This window comes from Triturus cristatus, chromosome 5_1, assembly GCF_964204655.1.
Source record: "Triturus cristatus chromosome 5_1, aTriCri1.1, whole genome shotgun sequence".
NCBI classification, from domain to species: domain Eukaryota; kingdom Metazoa; phylum Chordata; class Amphibia; order Caudata; family Salamandridae; genus Triturus; species Triturus cristatus.
In genome coordinates, this window is record NC_140587.1 from 939,030,869 (window position 1) to 939,055,287 (window position 24,419).

Here is a 24,419-nt window from a genome sequence, read left to right on the forward strand (position 1 = left end):
GATCCTCCATGAAGGCTCGAACAGATGGAGCCTGAGTAGTATCACTTGCCTGATACTCCCATTTCCGAAACCTCCTCTTCCCATCAAAGGAACATTACATGGAAAGTGATAATATTTAGAAAGAGATTTGGAAAAGAGTGAGTTTTACTGGTCCTTATAAGACTAAGAAGAGATAAAGGAGGACCCTGAAGCAGGCCTGCCCAGACATATATGCGACAAATCGAGCCGGCAGTGGCCCACCCAAATGCACCCTTGGCCCACCCAAACAAAAATTACTGGAGCCGGGCCTGATGTGTAGCAAGAATATATGTGCATGTTTGCATTGTGTTGAGGGGATTACCAGGTAATTGTTCACGCAGCTCTCTGATGGATGTCACATGCAGTTTTTCTGAGTCCCCAGATAGATCATGCAGTCTGTGTGTTCTCTTTTGTACTGCCAGTCACCGCTGTATTCAACTGTGTAGCATTGGACCATGTCATGTATGTGCATGTAAGTTGCATGATCAAGGTTACTATTAGCGGCGATACTACGTGTCTCTCGGACCTCTTTGAAGGGGGGGCGGCAATCTGAGGGGTAGCCCCGGGCGCCATAAGCTCTAGCTACGCCACTGCTGCCCCCTCGTGATTACCTTTACAAAGAAGCAAGAACAGGTAGTCATGAAAACCAGGGAAAGTCAGGTGGTGAATTGAGAAATGCAAGAATATTTCCAGAATCTGGCAGCACTGATCTGGATCATATAATGACCATAGATAATCATTCAACAAGACATCCAGTGATGGGTTAGTAAAGCTAGCCAATAACAGAGCAATATGAGATGATAAACAACAAGAATGCTGAGCATGGAGAACAAGGGGAACCACATTCGAACAGTCTGTGCTTCAATATATGGTTCAACTGAGGACACTGGTAAATAATGGTATACGTTAACCATATAATGCATACCTCCATGTAGTAGTGGTTTAAGTAGCCTATATCTTAGAATAGGTCACTGCTTTATGCTTTATTTGGTGAAGTACCTAGGTGTTGGTGCTTAACTAGTGTGTGCTACTGTGGCTATGTTCATAATTCCACTGTGCTGCTGTAATGAGGATGGAAGACAGATGTACTATGTTAAAAATAACACATTCATGATATACTGTCTGCCTCTCTTCTGTTCACCGTTATAGGAGACTCTTCTGATCCTGTGAGCCGTGGGACACTGCACTGCATGTTTATCTAGACATTCCACTTCCTCTATATATTTGTTGCTGCTTCTTTGTAAATTTGAAATTTATTTAAATATTCAGTTTGAGGTTTTACAAGAAGTTTGGAAGGAAAACTAATGGCAAAGTATGGTAAGTGTAATAACACAGCTAGAATTGCTTTTTGTATAAAGGAACATATTCACAAAAGTAAATTTGGCTGTAAACTTAAGTCTAATGCTAATTTCACCTCAATTACACCTTCCCAGAATGTACAAAGGGATTCCAGGAAGGAGCTTTCAGCACCTACAGGTCCCACTCAAAGGGTGGGTTAGAGGGCTGCCTGGTATTCATAGGCGTGATTGGCCTTGGAAGTTTGTGAAAGTCCACTAACAAGTAAGTATGTAAGTATTCACAAAGTACTATCTGTTTCCTTTCCAGCTGGAAATGAATGTATTAACGGCATAAATACTCTTTCCAGGGTAAAAATGGAAATGGATACACTCCAAACTTGGGGGCCTATTAGCATTTTGGGGGAGGATCGGTGATACGCCCGCCAAAACACCCCACCGGACGGCCATTTACTCCCCGCCACGTTAGCATGCCGGGGGGGTTCCGCAGTGGACGGAAAGACCGTCCACCGCTTTGCCGCCGGTAGGCAATCGTCATGATTGCCTGCCTTGCAGAAAAGGCCCATAATATGGTGGCGGTGCCCATATTATGATGTGTGCGGTGGTATGCTTTTCCATGGCGGAGACTCCGCCATGGAAAGGCATGCAGTGTTTACTTTGGGGGCCCGTTGCGGGCCCCAGAGGAGGTGAGGGGCTGCACTTGGGGGGTACCCATGGTACACCCCTACATTGGCATTCACAAGGTGGCAGGCACAGCGTGGTGCCTGTCACGTTGTGCATGCCAATGCACAACATGCATTTTCAGCATTGTGGCGGGTGCTGCTTACAGCACCGTCCGCCACAATATTGAATATGCAGAATGTGGCCGCCAGTGTAGCGGTCACATCCTAATTGGCAGTGTGGGACTGCCGCACCACTGACGGCCGGTCCCAGGACCACAAGGGTGGCAGGCGAACTGAAGTCATCGCCAACCTAATGGGGGCCTAGGTGAGGCTGCAGGGGAAGGGTTTTCTGCAAGGGTAAAAATGTTTTTCCTGTGGAGAAAAAATAAAAATAAATGTGCATTCGCTTGCAAAACTCGGTACCCCCTGCCGATCTCACTGCGGGGTCGAACTCCATACAAAGGAAATACATTCCCGAAAAGAAAATGTTGTGATTTCCCAAGAAATCTGCATGAGCACCTACACCAGATGCAGCTTTCAATATGGATTCCTTGAAGATTTTGTGAATTCAAAAAAGTTGGAAATCTAAAGTCAGATATAAAATCAAATATCCGAGTATCCGTTTCCTACGTTTAGTCAATAGTTTCTTAACTACCTCAGCTAGATTCACCAGTGCCAGTTTGTAAATTATCATATCCGGGTCAGTACCCATAACACCCATGTAGATAAAACACTCTCCCCAGACAATAATGCCCACCCTATACCGCACAATCCCTAGGCCATTACCTGTGGTTTCCCAGTTTGCAAATCACCATTCCCCAGGCCAGTATCCCAAATGCTTTGGTACATAAAGCCAATATTCTTTATTCCACAGTATGCAAAACATTGTTTCCATGGGCAGTAGCCATAATGCTCCAATAAGTAACACACCATCCCTAGTTCGGAAACCATAATTCACCAGTGTAACATACACCATCCCCTGACCAGTGTCTGTAGTGCTCCATTAGCTTAGCACCATCCCCAGACCACTGTCTTTAGTTCCCCTGAGTGTAAAATACCATTCACCTGTCCTGTCAGCAATGTAGGAATGAAGCAGTCTTGGCACGGAGAATTTGGCACAGCTGGCAATATGTGCTACAGCGTGGGAACATACGGGCAGCCATATCAAGTTGAGACTATGTAGGATGTTATCTGATGAGCAGATCCTGTGGCCTTCTTAGAAAGGTTGCCAATACTACTGAATCCATGGCAAAGTCTTTGAAATGAACATTGCCTCTAAAAAGGAAAGACCAAACCTTGTCTAACTAACAGGCACAGTGGTCTTTCTTTGTGGTGGTTGTCGACCTGACTATTTAAGTGGGTGGCAATCTAGATTAGCCACTGCCAGGACCTACAAAATTTTAAAAGCAACATTGAAGGCCAAATCCCTTCTAGAGTAGAATGTGGACTTTGCGAAAAACCTTTGAATTTTGCTGAATCTAGAAAAAGCGAGTCAATGGATTTCTATTAGGTCGAAGTGGGTGATGCAGTACATTTAAATGGACCTATGTCAATCAGAATGACTACATTTCAAGTTATTGAGAGTAATCAAAATACTAGGGATCTTGCTAAGGTTATCCAGGATCAATAATCAGGTATGGAAATCAAGCAAAAAAGACTGAGATAAGAAAACAGAGATTGAAAAACTACATGGCAAAAAAATGGGCAAGAAATATGAAAGTAAATTTGAAAGAATGGTGGGTGCTGTGGGCCCAGTCTGCCTGCAGGCACAAAAGGCTAGTGTGAAGTTCATTGTGGGAAGGCAGCGCACACCCTGTTGACTTGCAAGCAATGCTGTCACTAAGCTCCGTACCCCCAGTCTGCCTTGGTTGGCCGATCCAGGTGCACCTAATCCCTCTATTGTGGAGCTGTCAGTGAGGAATATACAAAAGCCAACCACACCCAGTCATGTGAACGAAGAACAGTCTGCTAGTACCAAATCGTTAGACTAGGAAAATGAAACCTTCTAAAGGCTGCATTTTCTAAAACGTTAATTAATATCTGACTTTAACATAAAAAAGGATTTTACAAATTACAATTTCTCAGAGACCAAACATGACTTTCCTATCTGTTTTCAAACAAAAGTTAGCACTTATTAAATGTAATAAGGTAACTCAAACTTATCCTATAGGTAAAATAGGCCTGATAGTAGTGAATAATGAATTAAGGAGTTTGTTTCACAATCAGGACATGTAAAACTTAAAAGTGAAGGCACAGCTCCTTAATTACAATGCACCCTGCCATATGGGTTGTTTCAGACCTACTTTAGAGGTGACATAGGCATTAAAAAGGGAGTTTTAAGTTTGGCAAAGGGGTATGTTGCCAAGTCGAATTGACAGTTTAAAACTGCAGCAGACTGCAATGGCAGGCTTGAGACATTTTTCAAGGGGCTACTTGAGTGGGTGGCATAATAAGGGCTACAGGCTCACTAGGACCATTTCATTTACCAGCACTGGGTATATGAAATGGCACTTTAATTGGGACTTATAAGTAAATTAAATATGCCAATCAGGGGTAAAATAATTTCACCATCTTTTAAGGAGTGAGCACAAGCACTTTAGCACTGGTCGACAGTTGTAATGTGAACAGTGTCCTAAGGACAACAAAAAGCAAAATAAGAGGGGTGAAGACAGAACATTTCAGCAAGACTACCCCAAGGCTGATAGGTCTAACAGGCTGCAGCAGCATTTGGCCACATTTGCAATTGTTGTAGGTTGATATTCAAAAAAATAAGAGCTGATTGAATTCAATATATAGGCAGGCAAACAACCAATGATAAGAAGGCTAGTCAATATGCAAGGAATAATAGTACCTTTTCTGGTACAAGGTGATAGCTACTGTTACATTTTACATCTCGATACAGAAAGTCCATTTAAGATTTGGAGGTAAATAGTGTGACAGCAATAACAATAGACACCAAAAGCACTTCTGCATTTTTAAGCCTGACTTGCATTGTACCTGTGTATAAGACCTACTGTAACTAATTCTTTAAAATATACATGGACTGGCCTTTGGCTCCACCCGGAGAATTACTCTCTTGCCATATTCTATTGCTTAGTTTGGTGTATCACTCCCCACCAATCACAAAGGACTAATTAACATCAAAAAATGTCACTGAATCATCATGCATTAAATTCTGCATTCTGCCATTTGGCTTTAGAGTAGGTTTATCAACCGAAACTACTCTTCTTGGAGTCACTGAAATGTTGTGGCACTGTTTGGATACTGGATTTTCTTCGTGATCTGCACTGGCTCAAGATAGAGAATCATATTAAATTCAAAGCCTTGAGCGATATGTTTAAGCTCAAACTGGCCTGGCCCCTCAGTACCTGCTAGCCTTAGTTCACCCTTATTTGCCCTCACGCCCTCTCCGTTCCACTACTCTTGCGAAACTTTTGGTCCCTAGAATCAGATTGTCGCGGATGGGCGGTTGATCCTTTGCTTATCTAGGTCTCTCCTTGTGGAATTCTCTCCCCATGTCGCTCCTTTATGAAGCTGTCTACAGAAACTTTCACAAATGTCTGAAAACTTGGCTGCTCAATCAATAATCCTCTGCTCTTTCGTATCTTCCTCTCAGGCTGGCGCCGGGAAACCCTTGTGGGTAGCTGCACGCCTTATAAAATTAATTAACATAACATAACATGCTTTATCCCCTCCTTCAAATGATTTAAAAGATTTACTCAGTACCCGCAATGAAAGCCAGGCATATTGGCTTTGCCAATACCTGTTACATCCCCAAATCTGGTGAGTGCATATGGAATTTCTTAGTTCCCCTACCTTGACTTTTTCAAATGGGTTATATGTCAAATACATGTATTAGAGGAAAATATTCTTCCAGATACTAGCTTTACTGTTAAGGACCATTCACAGAAGGGGAGAGATGTTGCCTAGCAGCTACTGACCTTGTCACTGGTGAACCAGATTCGAATCCTGGCTTTGGCTCAGTATCCTGTGATTCTGAGCAAATCACATATTCTCCCCATGATATGTAGTGTACTTCTCTTGTAATTAGATCAATCAAATGTCTTCAAGTCACATTTGTAATCCAATGTTATTATAGTGGGTGTTAGAAATGGGGTTTCTGATTGGCTAAGATGTACACCCTGGCCAGGCAGAGCCCACCACTCTTGTCAGTGTAAGCTAGATAAACAACTGAGATAACCTGTTCTCACCCTCTGGTAGCTTGGCGCAGAGCAGGCAGGCTTATCAGACGAGCCAATGTGTAAAGTATTTGTGCAACCAACACACACAGTAACAAAATGAATACATTGCACAGGTTTCGAAAAATATCTTAGTATATTATAAACACATTAAGGTTAAATCAACAAAAATACAATATGTACTTTTCAAGATATGCTCCTTTAGAGATAACACATTTTATCCTGAAGAAACCAAGATCTTAACTATGAAAATCACATCTAACTTTTTAAGCTACGCAGGTTTGAAAGAATAGTAAATAATCACTCTATTAGAAGAGCCCTTGCACTTCTGTTACGAGATATACAATCACACTAGGGACTCTGAAATACTCCCCACAGTGGATTGGCAATTAAATAGTGCTTTCACAGTCCATGACGCACAAGCTTACGACCTGGCCCTGAAGACCATTTTTTCCTGGGAAAGCCTAAAACTCTGTGAGGCTGTGTAGAGTGGCTCCTGCAGCCTCGAGGTTCTTAGAGATTTATTTATTTATTTATTTATTTTTATCATTTATTAAGCGCGAACAAATGCCCACAGGCGTCTCGGCGCTGTACTGTTGTTACTCTCCCGGTGATCTTATAAGTAGTTAGAGGTTAAATAACCAGGTCTTCAATTTTTTCCTAAAGGACATTAAGTTTGAGCAAGATCTTATGGTTTGCGGGAGTGTATTCCATAGTCTTGGGGCGACTACTAGGAAGCGCCTGTCTCCCCAGTTGACTAGCCTGGTCCGTGGCACTACAAGGTCATGTAGTTTTGCTGATCGTAGTGTTCGAGTGGGGACATATGGAACCAGATGTTCACACAGGAATTGAGGCGCTTGAAGGTGCAGTGCCTTGTAGACAATGCATAAAGTTTTGAATTTTATTCTGTTCCTAACAGGAAGCCAGTGGAGAGTCCTCAAGGTCTCAGCCACTGGCGCGAATTTAGGAATATCAAGAAGGAGTCTGGCTGCTGCATTTTGGATTGTCTGCATTTTCTTGATAATCCTGACTTGCGCATTCCCAAACAAGCCATTGCAGTAATCCAATGCTGACAAAACCAAGGCGCTGATCAATGTTTTTCCCACGTTTTTTGGAAGGAAAGGGAGAATCTTCCTAACCAGCCGTAATTTATGGAATGCCGTAGAGGCCGTTTGATTGGCATGGGCCATGAAATTTAGATTGTCATCGAAGATGACTCCTAAATTTCTCACCTTCGTGACCGGCTTAGGTACCGCTCCGAAGGAAGAAGGCCACCAGGTTGGGGACCAGCTAGGATTGAGGTGGCCAAAGGTGACCACCTCGGTTTTATCAGAATTAAGTTTCAAACTGTTTGCTGACATCCAGTTACCTATGGCCAGCATACCTGTTCTGAAACGCTGCGCCACTGCTTCCCCATCATTTCTGACAGCCAGTATCAGCTGTGTATCATCTGCATATGAGGTAAGGTTCATCCCATGCGCTTTGATGATGCAGAGTACCTTCCATGTATGAAAAAAGGGGAAGGGGCGGCAGTCTCTCTTTGGTGAGACCCGCCTATCAGCGTGTTCTCCTCCTTTCGGCTTCATTGTGAGAGGTATCGAGCTGCGCTGATGGCCTGCAGGTGACGCGACTGAAAGGGGGTGAACCCAGTACAGCGATCTCACGCCAAGGAGGCAGGCACGGCAAGCCCAATCAGTGCACCACGAAGGCTGGTGTGTGGGTTGAAAGAGAACTGTTGTGCACACATTGATCGCACGGAAAGGGCAGACAAGTCTGCCCGATCGATGCAAGAGAAGTCTTTTATGGCACTGAGACTTCTTGGAACAGTGGGCAAGCCAATAAGCCATTGGAGAACACTTAAGTAAAGCACAGCAGTAGGTATCAGGGAGTATGTCAACAACACAGGGTAGGTAGCAAAGGGGCAGTCCTTCCTGCAGCACAGCAATCAGCAGGCCAACACAACAGAGCAGTTAACAGTGGCAGTCCTTCCCAGCAGCACACCAGTTCCTTCTGGCAATATGCAGATGTAGAGCCAGCAATGTCTGGTTACATGTCTAAAAAGTGTCTGATTTGAAGGGGTCAGAGCCCAAGTACTTATAACCAAAGTGCCTTTGATGTAGTTGGTGACTTCAAATGTGCCCTCTGAAGTGCATAAGGGTCCCTTTCAACCCAGTCCTGTCTGCCAGCCTACTGGTGGTGGTGGGGGGTAATCAGCCCTTTGTGTTGGGACAGTACACTACCTATTGAAGTGTAAGTGCCTGCCCCTCCCAGTCCTCCATGCCCAGGAAGAGCCATCAAAATCCAGATGCAGTTGAGTGTCCTGTGTTGTGGCTGTCTAGAGGGAATGCACAAATGTAGCTGTCACCCATCCCAATCCAGACGTGTAGTGGAGTCAGGCACATAGAGCAATAAGTGCAGAGAATTGTCCACTTTCTAAAAAGGGCATGTCTGAACCAGTAAGGGTAAATCCAACTTCTCCAGTAAGGAGGATTTATCATTACCAATCCAAAAATATGAAACATGAAAAAGCTACTTCTCTCTGATCAGGAATTATCAATTTAACAGGTGTAAGAGAATTTTCAGTGCTAACCTATGAGAGGGTAAGCATCATAGTAGTGAAACATTAATTTAGCCTTTTGTCACTAGAAGGACATGCAAAACATAAAAGTTCATGTCCTACTTTTTACTTACATAGCACCCTGCCCATTGGGTTACCTGGGCCCTACCTTAGGGTTGACGTAGATGTAATAAAAAGGGATTCAGGTTTTAACAAGTAATTTAAAAGCAAACTGCACATACAAGCACTGCATTGGCAGGCCTGAGACAAGTATGAAAGGCTACTTCTGTGGGTGGCACAATAACTGCAGGAGCCAACTAGTACACGCCCTGGGTATATGGTATACCACTTTACAAGGGACTCACAAGTAAATCAAATATACCAAAGAGTTGTAAACCAATTATACCTTGTTTAGAGGAGAGGGCACATGCACGTTAGCACTGGCAAGCAGTGGTAAAGTGCCCAGAGCCCTAAAGCCAAGAAAAAGGAGGTCAGAAACAGAGGAGGAAGAAGGCAAAATGTTTGGGGGGATCCTTCAGAGAGGGCCATTTTCCATCACTGGGTACATAATATATCTATGCGAATCTGTTAATAAAAGTACTACAAGAAACCCCGTTCTTGCACAAAAGTTACATTTGTATCACAAAGTTATTTTCCCACCTTTTGGCTTGATTTTACAGCAACAAGAGAAGTTCCAAATCTTGATTTGTTCTAAAACAAAAAATAAATCAGACTATAAAACACCTGTGGAGAATGGAGAACATATATTAAAATAGAGGGGCATCTCCTGAATATGGTAACTTACCTCCGGAGAAATTAGCACATACTGGGCCTGAAAAGAAATATGAAATACAGAGAAACACATGAAGCATTTGTTACAATCATAATTAGGCAGGCAATTGAAATGTCACCTGGTAGATTAGGATCAATCAATTCATATTTGAGAGATTAAGTGTTTTCTGCAATTTATTTGTGCCTTTCAGCAGCATATAACATGTAATGTTCTCAAGCAGATATTTAATTCTGTGACAACAACAGAGCAAGTTCATACATTTGAGGAATTCAGGTTTGAACTTGGAAAATTCTAAAAATAGAACTAATTTGAAGTTCAAAATTTGACAGTTTTTACTAATCATACTGGTTACCATGTCACACTGAGAGGTCAATTGCCAAATTCATGAACTTTGAAATAAAATATGTAGGCAACTAATATATTCTGATAAAAATAAGCCTTAAGAATGCAATTACATTTCGTGAATCGTTTGTTGGCAAACTGACATACTGACATTATTTGGATTGGAAATAATATTGAATAATATAAAGGCAAAATGACAAATTGGCCAATTATGTGGCATTGACATAAATATCGATTGCCAATTTTTGTACCTTCAAACCTCTTTTTGATGCTATTGATGCAGAAAGGAATGCCAGTGCTGGACGCAATTTCAAATTACCCAGGCGAGTTATAACATAGTATCATAGTTTCCACCAACAAAAGGTAGCCTTTCTCGCAAATAACCATATAAATACGTTTTTTAAAGACACACATGTAAACGCCTTGTTTGCAAAGTTTCACTGACATTAAAAGTTCTTTATTTTAGTTTTCTTATCTGAGTTTCTAAGTACTCAATTTGCAGATCTCCCTTCTGTAATATAATGGTAAGACAAACTGACAATAAAGGGAGATATTAGAATAGACAGATTTTTATAGCTTTTCTGAATTTGGTAATAGAGTGGTGTTAGAAATGGAGATTTCTAGTTGGCAATAGTTTGCACCTTTGTCCAAGTAGGAACCCTTCTTCCTAGTCAGGGTAAGGGGGATACACTTCTAAAATAACCCCTGCTCACCCCATTGGTAGCTTGGCACGAGCATGCAGGCTTATCTCAGAAGCAGTGGTAAAGCATTTGTGTACAGTCAAACACTAAAAATGGACTCCACAACAGTTCAACAAAATAAGTAATCTTTAACTAAACCAAACAAGACCAGCATGACAAAAATCCACAATACAGTAATCAAAATATGACTTTTAAAAGATAGAAGCAGTTCTGTCCATAGCAAATTATAGTTGCAACACAAAGTAACTTGGATGCGTCATGGTCACAAACAAAAACTGCCACCAGGAAGGTGATGCGTCAGTTCCTTAAGCCCAGGAAAGGTGATGTGTTGGTCCCTTACTCCAGAGGAGATGATGCATCAGTGTCTTACTGTCAAGCAGGCCTGGCAGTTTGGGCTGGACTGTTCCCATTGGGCGCAGGGTCAAGACTGATCTGCATATGGCTGGGTACAAACTGTTATGGCATGGGGAGCAAATAAACGATGGATTTAGGCACAGATCTCTGTACTGGGGTGAATGTATGATATTGTTCTGCATTCTCTCCATCAATTGTTCATAAGCATTTCTCACCCGAGTAGGACGGGTATGCCCAGATGTGGATCCCGTGCTCTCCATGGCACTGGAGTCAAGCTGTCCTGGCTGATGAGGGGTCAAACCCCAAAACCGGTCCTAGGATGCTTGTTTTCAGTCCAGGTAGGACCTGGCCTGGGAGTTCGGGCTGGACTGTTTCCATTGGGCGCAAACTCAAGACTAAATTGCATATGGCTGGGCTCAAACTGGTATGGCATGGGAAGCATAAAAACTATGTATTTAGGCCCAGATCTCTGTACTGGGGTGAATGTATGACATTGTTCTGCATTCTGTCCATCAATTGTTCTTTTGCATTTGTCACCGAGTAGGATGGGTGTGCCCAGACGTGGTCTCCATGCCATTGGAGTCAAGCTATCCTGGCTGATGAGGGGTGAAACCCCGAAACCAGTCCTAGGATGCTTGTTTTCAGTCCAGGGAGGACCTGGCCTGGCAGTTCGCACTGGACTCTTCTCATTGGGCGCAGGGTCAAGACTGATTTGCATATTCCTGGGTTACAACTGGTATGGCTTGGGAAGGAAAGAAACAATGGATTTAGGTCCAGATCTCTGTACTGGGGTGAATGCATGACATTGTTCTGTATTCGTTCCATCAATTGTTCTTTTGTAATTGTCACCCCGAGTGAGATGTGTATGCCCAGACATGGGTCTCGTGCTCTCCATGCCACTGGAGTCAAGCTATCCTTGCTGATGAGGGGTGAAACCCCGAAACCTATTCTAGGATTCTTGTTTCCAGTCCAGGGAGGACCTGGCCTGGCAGTTCGAGCTGGACTGTTCCCATTGGGGGGTGGACTCAAGACTGATTTGCATATGGCTGGGTACAAACTGCTATGGCATGGGGAGCAAAAAAACAATGGATTTAGGAACAGATCTCTGTACTGGGGTGAATGTATGACATTGTTCTGCATTCTGTCCATCAATTGTTCATATGCATTTGTCACCCCGAGTGCAACGGGTATGCCCAGGCGTGGATCCCGTGCTCTACATTGCACTGGAGTCAAGCTGTCCTGGCTGATGAGGGGTAAAACCCAGAAACCGGTACTAGGATGCTTGATTCCAGTCCAGGGAGGACCAGGCCCGGCAGTTCGGGCTAGACTGTTCCCATTGAGCGTGGACTCAAGACTGATTTGCATATGGCTGGGTTCAAATAGGTATGGCATGGGGAGCAAAAAAAATGATGGATTTAGGCCCAGATCTGTGTACTGGGATTAATGTACGACATTGTTCTGCATTCTGTCCATCAATTGTTCTTTTGTATTCGTCATCCCCGAGTGGGATGGGTATGCCCAGATGTGGGTCCCGTGCTCTCCATGCAACTGGAGTCAAGCTATCCTGGCTGATGAGGGGTGAAACCCCGAAACCGGTCCTAGGATGCTTGTTTCCAGTCCATGGAGGACTTGACCTGGCAGTTTGGGCTGGACTGTTCCCATTGGGCGCAGGGTCAAGACTGATTTGCATATGGCTGGGTACAAACTGTTATGGCATGGGGAGCAAATAAACAATGGATTTAGGCACAGATCTCTGTACTGGGGTAAATGTATGATATTGTTCTGCATTCTCTCCATCAATTGTTCATAAGCATTTCTCACCCGAGTAGGACGGGTATGCCCAGATGTGGATCCCGTGCTCTCCATGGCACTGGAGTCAAGCTGTCCTGGCTGATGAGGGGTCAAACCCCAAAACCGGTCCTAGGATGCTTGTTTTCAGTCCAGGTAGGACCTGGACTGGCAGTTCGGGCTGGACTGTTTCCATTGGGCGCAAACTCAAGACTAAATTGCATATGGCTGGGCTTAAACTGGTATGGCATGGGAAGCAAAAAAACTATGTATTTAGGCCCAGATCTCTGTACTGGGGTGAATGTATGACATTGTTCTGCATTCTGTCCATCAATTGTTCTTTTGCATTTGTCACCGAGTAGGATGGGTGTGCCCAGACGTGGTCTCCATGCCATTGGAGTCAAGCTATCCTGGCTGATGAGGGGTGAAACCCCGAAACCAGTCCTAGGATGCTTGTTTTCAGTCCAGGGAGGACCTGGCCTGGCAGTTCGCACTGGACTCTTCTCATTGGGCGCAGGGTCAAGCCTGATTTGCATATTCCTGGGTTACAACTGGTATGGCTTGGGAAGGAAAGAAACAATGGATTTAGGTCCAGATCTCTGTACTGGGGTGAATGTATGGCATTGTTCTGTATTCGTTCCATCAATTGTTCTTTTGTAAGTGTCACCCCGAGTGAGACGTGTATGCCCAGACATGGGTCTCGTGCTCTCCATGCCACTGGAGTCAAGCTATCCTTGCTGATGAGGGGTGAAACCCCGAAGCCTGTTCTAGGATTCTTGTTTCCAGTCCAGGGAGGACCTGGTCTGGCAGTTCGAGCTGGACTGTTCCCATTGGGGGGTAGACTCAAGACTGATTTGCATATGGCTTGGTACAAACTGCTATGGCATGGGGAGCAAAAAAACAATGGATTTAGGCACAGATCTCTGTACTGGGGTGAATGTATGACATTGTTCTGCATTCTGTCCATCAATTGTTCATATGCATTTGTCACCCCGAGTGCAACGGGTATGCCCAGACGTGGATCCCGTGCTCTCCATTGCACTGGAGTCAAGCTGTCCTGGCTGATGAGGGGTAAAACCCAGAAACCGGTACTAGGATGCTTGATTCCAGTCCAGGAAGGACCAGGCCCGGCAGTTCGGGCTAGACTGTTCCCATTGAGCGTGGACTCAAGACTGATTTGCATATGGCTGGGTTCAAATAGGTATGGCATGGGGAGCAAACAAAATGATGGATTTAGGCCCAGATCTGTGTACTGAGATTAATGTATGACATTGTTCTGCATTCTGTCCATCAATTGTTCTTTTGTATTCGTCATCCCCGAGTGGGATGGGTATGCCCAGATGTGGGTTCCGTGCTCTCCATGCAACTGGAGTCAAGCTATCCTGGCTGATGAGGGGTGAAACCCCGAAACCTGTCCTAGGATGCTTGTTTCCAGTCCATGGAGGACTTGGCCTGGCAGTTTGGGTTAGACTGTTCCCATTGAGCGTGGACTCAAGTCTGATTTGCATATGGCTGGGTTCAAATAGGTATGGCATGGGGAGCAAAAAAAATGATGGATTTAGGCCCAGATCTGTGTACTGGGATTAATGTTTGATATTGTTCTGCTTTCTGTCTATCAATTGTTCTTTTGCATTTGTCAGCCCAAGTGGGATGGGTATGCTCAGTCGTGGGTGCTGTGCTCTCCATGCCACTGGATTCAAGCTATCCTGGCTGATGAGGGGTGAAACCCTGAAACCGATCCTAGGATGCTTGTTTCCAGTCCAGTGAGTACCTGGTCTGGCAGTTCGGGCAGGAATGTTTCCATTGGGTGCAGGGTCAAGACTGATTTGCATATGGCTGAGTTCAAACTGGTATGGCTTGGGGAGCAAAGAAACAATTGATTTAGGCCCAGATCTCTGTACTGGGGTGAATGTGTGACATTGTCCTGCATTCTGTCCATCAATTGTTCTTTTGTATTTGTCATCCAGAGTGGGACCGCTATGCCAAGACGTGGGTCCTGTGCTCTCCGTGCCACTGGAGTCAAGCTATCCTGGCTGATGAGGGGTGAAACCCCGAAACCGGTCCTAGGATGGTTGTTTCCATGCCATGAAGGACCTGGCCTGGCAGTTCGGGTTGGACTGTTCCCATTGGGCGCAGGGTCATGACTGATTTGCATATGGCTGGGTTCAAACTAGTATGGCATGGGGAGCAAAAAAACAATGGATTTAGACCCAGATCTCTGTACTTGGGTGAATGTATGACATTGTTCTGAATTCTGTCTATCAATTGTTCTTTTGCATTTCTCAGCCTGAGTGGGACGGGTATACCCAGACATGGATCCCGTGCTCTCCATGCCACTGGAGTCAGGCTATCCTGGCTGATGAGGGGTGAAACCCCGAAACCTGTCCGAGGATGCTTGTTTCCAGTCTAGGGAGGACCTGGCCTGGCAGTTCGTGCGGGACTGTTCCCATTGGGCGCAGGGTCAAATCTGATTTGCATATGGCTGGGTTCAGACTAGTATGGCATGGGGAGCAAAAAAACAATGGATTTAGACCCAGATCTCTGTACTTGGGTGAATGTATGACATTGTTCTGCATTCTGTCTATCAATTGTTCTTTTGTATTTCTCAGCCTGAGTGGGACGGGTATGCTCAGACATGGATCCCGTGCTCTCCATGCCACTGGAGTCAAGCTATCCTGGCTGATGAGGTGTGAAACCATGAAACCGGTCCTAGGATGCTCGTTTTCAGTGCAGGGAGGACCTGGCCTGGCAGTTCAGGCTGGACTGTTCCCATTGGGCGCAGACTCAAGACTGATTTGCATATGGCTGGGCTCAAACTGGTATGGCATGGAGAGCATAACAACTATGGATTTAGGCCCAGATCTCTGTAATGGGGTGAATGTATGACATTGTTCTGCATTCTGTCCATCAATTGTTCATAGGCATTTGTCACCCCGAGTGGGACGGGTATGCCCAGACGTGGATCCTGTGCACTCCATGGCACTGGAGTCAAGCTGTCCTGGCTGATGAGGGGTCAAACCCCGAAACCGGTCCTAGGATGCTTGATTCCAGTCCAGGGAGGACCAGGCCTGGCAGTTTAGGCTGGACTGTTCCCATTGGGCGCAGACTAAGACTGATTTGCATATGGCTGGGCTCAAACTGGTATGGCATGGAGAGCATAAAAATTATGGATTCAGGCCCAGATTTCTGTACTGGGGTGAATGTATGACATTGTTCTGCATTCTGTCCATTAATTGTTCTTTTGCATTTGTCATCCGAGTGGGACGGGGATGCCCAGACGTGGGTCCTGTGCTCTCCATGCCATTGGAGTCAAGCTATCCTGGCTGATGAGGGGTGAAACCCCAAAACCGATCCTAGGATGCTTGTTTCCAGTCCAGGGAGGACCTTGCCTGGCCGTTCGGGCGGGACTGTTCCCATTGGGCGCAGGGTTAAGACTGATTTGCATATGGCTGGGCTCAAACTGGTATGGCTTGGGGAGCAAAGAGACAATGGATTTAGGCCCAGATCTCTGTACTGGGTTGAATGTATGGCATTGTTCTGCATTCTGTCCCTCAATCGTTCTTTTGTAATTGTCTCCCCGAGTGGGACGTGTATACCCAGACGTGGGCCCCGTGCTCTCCATGCAACTGGAGTCAAGCTATCCTGGCTGATGAGGGGTGAAACCCCAAAACCGATCCTAGGATGCTTGTTTCCAGTCCAGGGAGGACCTTGCCTGGCCGTTCGGGCGGGACTGTTCCCATTGGGCGCAGGGTTAAGACTGATTTGCATATGGCTGGGTTCAAACTGGTATGGCTTGGGGAGCAAAGAAACAATGGATTTAGGCCCAAATGTCTGTACTGGGGTTAATGTATGACATTATTCTGCATTCTGTCCATCAATTGTTCTTTTGTATTTGTCACCCCGAGTGGGACGGGTATGCCCAGATGTGGGTCCCGTGCTCTCCATGCAACTGGAGTCAAGCTATCCTGGCTGATGAGGGGTGAAACCCCGAAACGGGTCCTAGGATACTTGTTTCCAGTCCATGGAGGACCTGGCCTGGCAGTTTGGGCTGGACTGTTCCCATTGAGCGCGGACTCAAGACTTATTTGCATATGGCTGGGTTCAAATAGGTATGGCATGGGGAGCAAAAAAAACAATGGATTTAGGCCCAGATCTGTGTACTGAAGTTATGGTTTGATATTGTTCTGCTTTCTGTCTATCAATTGTTCTTTTGCATTTGTCAGCCTGAGTGGGATGGGTATGCTCAGTCGTGGGTCCTGAGCTCTCCATGCCACTGGATTCAAGCTATCCTGGCTGATGAGGGGTGACACCCCGAAACCGATCCTAGGATGCTTGTTTCCAGTCCAGTGAGTACCTGGTCTGGCAGTTCGGGCAGGAATGTTTCCATTGGGTGCAGGGTCAAGACTGATTTGCATATGGCTGAGTTCAAACTGGTATGGCTAGGGGAGAAAAGAAACAATTGATTTAGGCCCAGATCTCTGTACTGGGGTGAATGTATGACATTGTTCTGCATTCTGTCCATCAATTGTTTTTTTGCATTTGTCATCCCGAGTGGGACGGGTATGCCCAGATGTGGTTCCCATGCTCTCGATGCCACTGGAGTCAGGATATCCTGGCTGATGAGGGGTGAAACCCCGAAACCGGTCTGAGGATGCTTGTTTCCAGTCCAGGGAGGACCTGGCCTGACAGTTTGGGCTGGACTGTTCCCATTGGGTGCAGACTCAAGACTGATTTGCAGGTGGCTGGGCTCAAACTGCTTTGGCATGGGAAGCAAAAAACTATGGATTTAGTCCCAGATCTCTGTACTGGGGTGAATCTATGGCATTTTTCTGCATTCTGTCCATCAATTGTTCTTTTGTAATTGTCACCCCGTGTGGGACGTGTATGCCCAGACGTGGGTCCCGTGCTCTCCATTCAACTGGAGTCAAGCTATCCTGGCTGATGAGGGGTGAAACCCCGAAACCGGTCCTAGGATGCTTGTTTCCAGTCCAGGGAGGACCTGGCCTGGCAGTTCAGGACTGGACTGTTCCCATTGGGTGCAGGGTCAAGACTGATTTGCATATGGCTGGGCTCAAACTGGCATGGCTTGGGGAGCAAAGAGACAATGGATTTAGGCCCAGATGTCTGTACTGGGGTGAAAGTATGCCATTGTTCTGCATTCTGTCCATCAATTGTTCTTTTGTATTCGTCACCCCGAGTGGGACGGGTATTCCCAGATGTGGATCCCGTGCTCTCCATGCCACTGGAGTCAAGCTATCCTGGCTGATGAGGGGTGAAACCCTGAAACTGGTCCTAGGATGCTTGTTTCTAGTCCAGGGAGGACCTGGCCTGGCAGTTCAGGCTGGACTGTTTCCATGGGGCGCAGGGTCAAGGCTGATTTGCATATGGCTGGGTTCAAACTGGTATGGCTTGGAGAGCAGACAAACAATGGATTTAGGCCTAGATCTCTGTACTATGGTGAATGTATGACATTGCTCTGCATCTGTCTATCAATTGTTCATTTGTTACTGTCAAGCAGGGGCAGTGATTTCTTGGTTCCTTACAGAAGGGGAGGTGATGTGTCGGTTTCTTAATGTGTCAGGAGGTGATACGTCGGTTTCTTACTGCAGCCCCAGTGTTCTTGCAGGCGTGGTGCCCAGGAGCGATGCATGATGATCAGGCATGGGTCGGGTCTTGATTCGGCGGCAGCAACGCTGCGTTGTTCTCTCCATGCCACGGTTCCCTGATGCTTTGGTCCTTGCAGCCACACTGCAGGGCCTGCATCAGAATCGGTGCGGTGATCTCGGACTTCAGAGATCGGTGCACGGGATTCGGCATGCAGAGATTTCTCAAGCCAGGCAGGCGCTCCATTGGTTTCTTCGGCAATGCATTGGAAAAAGGCGCGGATGTGTTGCGCTTCTTAAAGTTGCATTTCTTTTCCAGTTCTGAACAGCAGGAACAACCTCTAGAGGCCCAATTCAGCAACAGGCACCTCCTGGCATATCAGACCTCCCAGCAAGGAAGTTTAGGGGAGCTGCTGGTGAAGTCTTTGTATCCCTGAGACTTCAAAACGGGTGGCAAGCTCTGCTTCAAGACCTTGGATATCTTCCTCAAGCAGCAGACACAGCACACAGCAAAGTCTTTATCCTCTTCTTGGCAGAATCAGCCACTGCAGGCCAACCCCAGACAGCACACAGCAAAGGGGCAGTACTTCTCCTTCAGTTTTCCCAGCTTTTCTCCTTTGCAGAGTTTCCTCTTGAATTGCAGAAGTAATGTAAAAGTCTGGGGTCGTGGCCCCACTTTTTATAGTCCATTTCTCTTTGTTTTCTGGTGCCGGAGAAGCTTTGTACTTAGCCAAAACCAGTTCTGTCCTCTATGGTACAGCTGCCCAACAGTTGGTGAAGACAGCACTGTGTAAGGCAGACCAGCCCCATTCAGGTGAAAGGAAATCTCCTCCCCCTACTCTAAATGCAGCCCAGGTCTATTCAGCCCAGCCCTGACTCACCCTGGAAAGGCAGGATGCACCGCACCCCCCAAAGTGGCTGTCTGAACAGAATGCACATCCCCAGCGCCTGTGACTTCATAGTCATACAGTCAATATACAAGCACAAGCCTTAGCAGAGGCACCCTGGATGGCTAAGCAAGAAAATACCCACTTTATAACAGTGGTATTTTCAAACCCAGAATGTAAAAATCCTCCTTACCAAAAGATGCATCTTTATATCCTGAGTTCAGGCATACCAAACTCCACTTTCCTTTCTTGTTCTGATAGGTAGTTATACTTATAAAATGTTATAAATGAACTCCCTATTCTATTCCATGGGACAGATAGCCTTTCAATAGTTAAAAACGAAATTGGCAGTATTTCACTATCAGGAAATGCCACACACATCAGGGCATGTCCTACCTTTCACATACACTGCATCCTGCCCACAGGGGTACCTTGGGCCCACCTTAGGGATGACTCACATGTAAGAAAAGGGAAGGTTAGGGCCTGGCAAGTGGGTGCACTTGCCAGGTAGACATGGCAATACTAGACTACTCACAGACAGTGCAATGGCAGTTCTGAGACCCTTGTGAAAGGCTGCTTGCGTGGGTGCCACAATCAGTGCTACAAGCCCACTAGCAGCATTTGGTGTACAGACCCTGGGCACACCCAGTGCACTGTACTAGGGACTTAACAGTAAACCAAATAAGCCAATTATGGAAACACTAATTCCTGACAACAACTTACAGAGGGAGCACCTGCACTTTGGCATTGAACAGCAGTGGCAAAGTGCCCAAAGCATCTAGACCAGCAAAATCGAAGTCCATCACACAGTAAAAACACAGGAGGTAAAGGCAAAAATACTGGGGGAACTCACGCTAAGGATGCCAGGTCGAACACGCGGTAATTATGATAATTGACAGTTTTTCTGCTAAGACCTAGTAGGCCTTATCCCCAAAGGTAACCTGTTGAGCACAGGCCTCTGTTAATAAAAATTGGCTGGCCAAGTGTATAGATCTGTTCAACTGATAGAGCTGGAATGTCAATATCAAAAAATTGAGAGGTGACTTGATGTACAATTTTGTGTACTATTGCGCATTAAAGGCTATTCTTACCACAATGGGCAGTCAATGTAGACAGCACAAAATGGAATGGCAGGGTGAGCAAAAATAACAATGGGTTTAGGCCCATATCTCTGTACTGGGGGTAAATGTTTGACATTGTTCAGCATATAGGCCATCAATTGTTCCTTTTGCATTTGTCACAGTAAGTGGGACAGGTCTGCTCAGCCTTGGGTCACGTGCTCTCCATTCCAGTGGAGTCAAGCTAGCTTGGCTGATGAGGTGTGATACCCAGAAAGAGGTTGCAGGATGCTTGTTTACGGTCCAGGGAGAACCTGGTTTGGCAGTTCGGGCTGGACTGTTCTTAGGGGGAGCAGAGTCAAGACTGATTTGTATATGGCTGGGTCCAAACTGGAATGACGTGGCATGCAAAAAAACAATGGATTTAGGCACAGATCTCTGTGCTGGGGGTGAATGTTTGACATTCAGCATTCCATCCATCAATTGTTCTTTTTGCATTTGTTGCCCTAAGCAGGATGGGTATACCCAGATGTGGGTCCCGTGCTCTCCATGCCATTGGAGTCAAGCTAGCCTGACTGATGAGGGGTGATACTCTGATGCCGGTCCCAGGATGCTTGTTTCTGGTCCAGGTAGGACCTGGCCTGGCAGTTCAGGCTGGACTGTTTCCATGAGGAGCAGGGTCAAAGCTGATTTGCATATGGCTGGGTCCCGACTGGACTGGCAAGGTGAGCAGAAAAATGATGGATTTATGCCCAGATCTCTGTACTGAATGTGAATGTTTCACATTGTTCAACATTCGGTCTATCATTTTTTTTGCATTTGTCACCCTTAGTGGGATGGGTATGACCAGACCTGTGTACAGTGCTTACCCTGCCACTGGAGTCAAGATAGCCAGGCTGATGAGGGGTGATACCCCGAAACCAGTCCCATGATTCTTCCTCCCAGTCTAGGGAGGACCGGTGTGGCATTTCGTGCTGGACTGTTCTCATGGGGAGCAGGGTCAAGACTGATTTGCATATGGCTGGGCTCAAACTGGAATGGCATGGTGACCAACTAACAATGGATTTAGGCCCAGATCACTGTACTGGGGGTAAATGTATGACATTCTTCTGCATTCCGTCCATCAATTGTTCTTTTTGCACTTCATCTTTCAAAAGATAGTGGAAAAAGTGTTACATAAACATCTAGCAACAGACATCATGGAAATATTTCAATGCTCAACTCCTCTAGTAGTGGGACCCAAATGCAATACGAAAGGGAAGGTGGCCTCTGTGTCAACATGAGCACTGAGCACCGACATCCAACGTGAATGGCACTGGAAGCCTCAACTGTCAGGCATGATCACACTACTCAATGGTGAGCAAATCCCCTCCAAAACCAGATCTCAATAAAGGTCATCATCAGTTGGAACTTAACGAATACTCATGGTATATCACAACCTTAATTACACATCTGGGTTTATTTTGGGACACACGACTTAATTTTCGAATGCCCTGAGCTGCCAAAATGTTCATGGAAGCAATTTGAAGGGTTGGCAGCTCGGTGGTCAATGTCCCCAACTATAGTGATGTCATACAAGTGTTTGGAGCCACATCAGAGAATACAACCAGACCCCCGAACACGTGTGCCAAAAACTACAGAGAGCAAATGTGACTCTGAATGCAACCAAAAGTGGAATTCACAAAACTCAACTGAAGTTCTACAGACACATCTTCTCCAACAAGAGCACGCAGCCCGATTCCAATAAGATCAACACCCACAATGACACACTGGCCACCAGAGACCACAGTGATATCCATAATTCCTAGAAATGGCAAGCTATTGTGCCCGGTACATAAAGGACTATGCCACTGTCAGCAATTATCTTTGGAAGTTAATCAAGCAATGAACTCTAATCATGCATTTCAAGAGAGGAAAAGAAGAATCAGCAGCACCAACTACATGGTGTACTTACACCAAACTCTATGCACAGAACTCACTGTTGGTGCCAGCCCAGTGGCACTGGTAGCCATCCTGGCTCAACACCGCAAAGATGGGAACTAACGTCAAACTGTCTCCTATGCCAGTCATACCCTATCAGATGGTGAGAAGTCCTACGCACAAGCAGAAGACGAAAGGTAGTTGTATGGGCATATGATCACTTCCACATCTTCATACATGGGAAGCAGCTCAACTTTATGACTGATCATCAGGCACTGATGACAATATTTGCAAACCTAATAGCCAAGATGCCATGGGGGATAGAAAGATATGGCATTCACCTGCAAGAGGACTCATACAGCATCATTCACAAACCCGAGAAGGATTACAGCCCTGCATACTACAAGTATCATAATCCCTAGTTAACATGTGGACAACTGGTTTGCCAGCCGAGAAATATCTCAACGTAGCAACAAACCAAGCAACACCACTGTCCACACCACTGCATGCCATGGAGGAGTCTGACAAGAGTGATGTTATGCTAGCCAAGGTCAAGAGAAGAATACACATGTTTTCTGAGGGATTTGATTGCAAAGACCCTCTTTGCCTCTCAGAAATACATGAAGAACTGACTATAACCACACAAGGCATATTGCTAAAAGACACCAGAATTATGGTTCCTGCGTTACTCAGCAAGCATATCATCAATGTAGTTCATAATGGACATCGCAGCATGATAGCAACCAAGAGGGCACTTTGTGAAAACGTGTGGTTCCCAGGTCTGGACCAGATTGCCTATAATGCTCTTCGAGATTCTGATCTGTGCCAGCTCACCAGTGAGAGACCAAAACTGGCAGGCTTTCAACTGTCTCCACTGCAGGAAAGTGTCTGGTGCAACAGTGCAGGAAGTCAGAGGCAAAAAAATGAACCCGGGATCATGTGAGAAAGGAGAAGATAAACAAATATGCAGATGTCAAGGTACATATTCAAGACTCTGAGCCAAAAGAAGATAATTTGGTATTAGTAAAGAAAAAGCAAGGTTTCAAATCAGACACCTGATATGATGACACATAGATGAAAGTGATGAAAAGAAATGGAACCAATGGCAGTGTCAGGAGGCGGCAAAGTGAAACATCTCACACATTTCCAACCATACCATGTTCCAGGCGAGTATCTGGACCCAAACACAAGGTGTATGATGGAGCCCAAAAGTATGAGTGAATCTGATTGTGAGATCCTGGCTCACGAGTCAACTAAGGTGCAGATTCAGTGGAAGCCCAAGAACTCTTTCCAACTAAACGAACAACTGTGACTGGCTGATATGGTCATTTAAGAGGGGGATGTCATATTGCTGATGCCAGACAATGGGGCAGTGCTGCAGTCTGCTACTGAACCTCACCAGATGAAATGGAGAAATCAGAAACAAGGACGAAGGGGAATGAGGAAATGTGTAGGAGATTAGCTCCTTCATCAGTAGACCTCAAGCAATTATCCAGGGTTAATAGAATTAAGGAAACTCATTTGGAACAATCTGTGTTTCAAGCCTCTTTCTTACATACAATTGTGCACTGATTACATCACAGTAGTCTTTATGCCAGTGTCTCTCTTCACACTGTACTTTTAGTTTAAGTTCTTTCAAATCTTCAGGAAACCAGGGCTTACATTTTTTCTGAGATGATGTTTACTATTAGTGCAGGTTTGGGTACATTTTAGTCCAGTGCAGATCTTATAAGATTTTGAAGAATGTCAAGGAGGTGACCTGGATTAAAATGCTCTATATTGATTGCTATTTTTGATATTTAATCTTTAAGGACCTCAGCAATGATGCGCAGGCAAAATTGTTGACAGGTAGTATTCCCATTCAAAACCGGGGCCCTGAACTTGATATAAGAATCATCTGTTCATGAGAAGGAAATAGGATCACCACATTGAATTTCTTTGTAAGACATGAATAGAGGGTCGAGTAAGTGGTCATGTGATGTGAATAGGTTTACATTTAAGCAGGACCAGATCTAGAACAGATAACTAATTTAGAATGTTATATGCTTAACCACTTAAACAGCATATAATATACAAAATTCTTGAACTCCACTAAGTTCTCTTTTTTGGGATGTTAACAGGAAAGGTTCTGTCAGAGTGGGAGAGTGCCTCCCTCACACACCCCCAGGCCAAGATTATGTTAGGGCCTCCTTACCTGCATATCTGCTGGTCTTTGACCCCGCAATGAAAGGTGCGGTGGATA

At 45.4% G+C, this 24,419-nt stretch overlaps 1 protein-coding gene across 2 annotated transcripts in view; it reads right to left on the reverse strand.

Annotated features, from left to right (window-relative positions):
• The window catches only part of GPLD1 (glycosylphosphatidylinositol specific phospholipase D1), a 513,772-nt gene that overhangs the window by 29,572 nt on the left and 459,781 nt on the right, over positions 1 to 24,419 (reverse strand). For both annotated transcript variants that reach the window (XM_085605993.1, XM_085605992.1), the window contains 2 exons: positions 9,537 to 9,563; positions 9,392 to 9,442 (listed from right to left, as the gene is read on the reverse strand). In XM_085605993.1, coding sequence (XP_085462119.1) covers positions 9,392 to 9,442; positions 9,537 to 9,563 — 78 coding nt within the window. The remainder of the gene's footprint in view (positions 1 to 9,391; positions 9,443 to 9,536; positions 9,564 to 24,419) is intronic.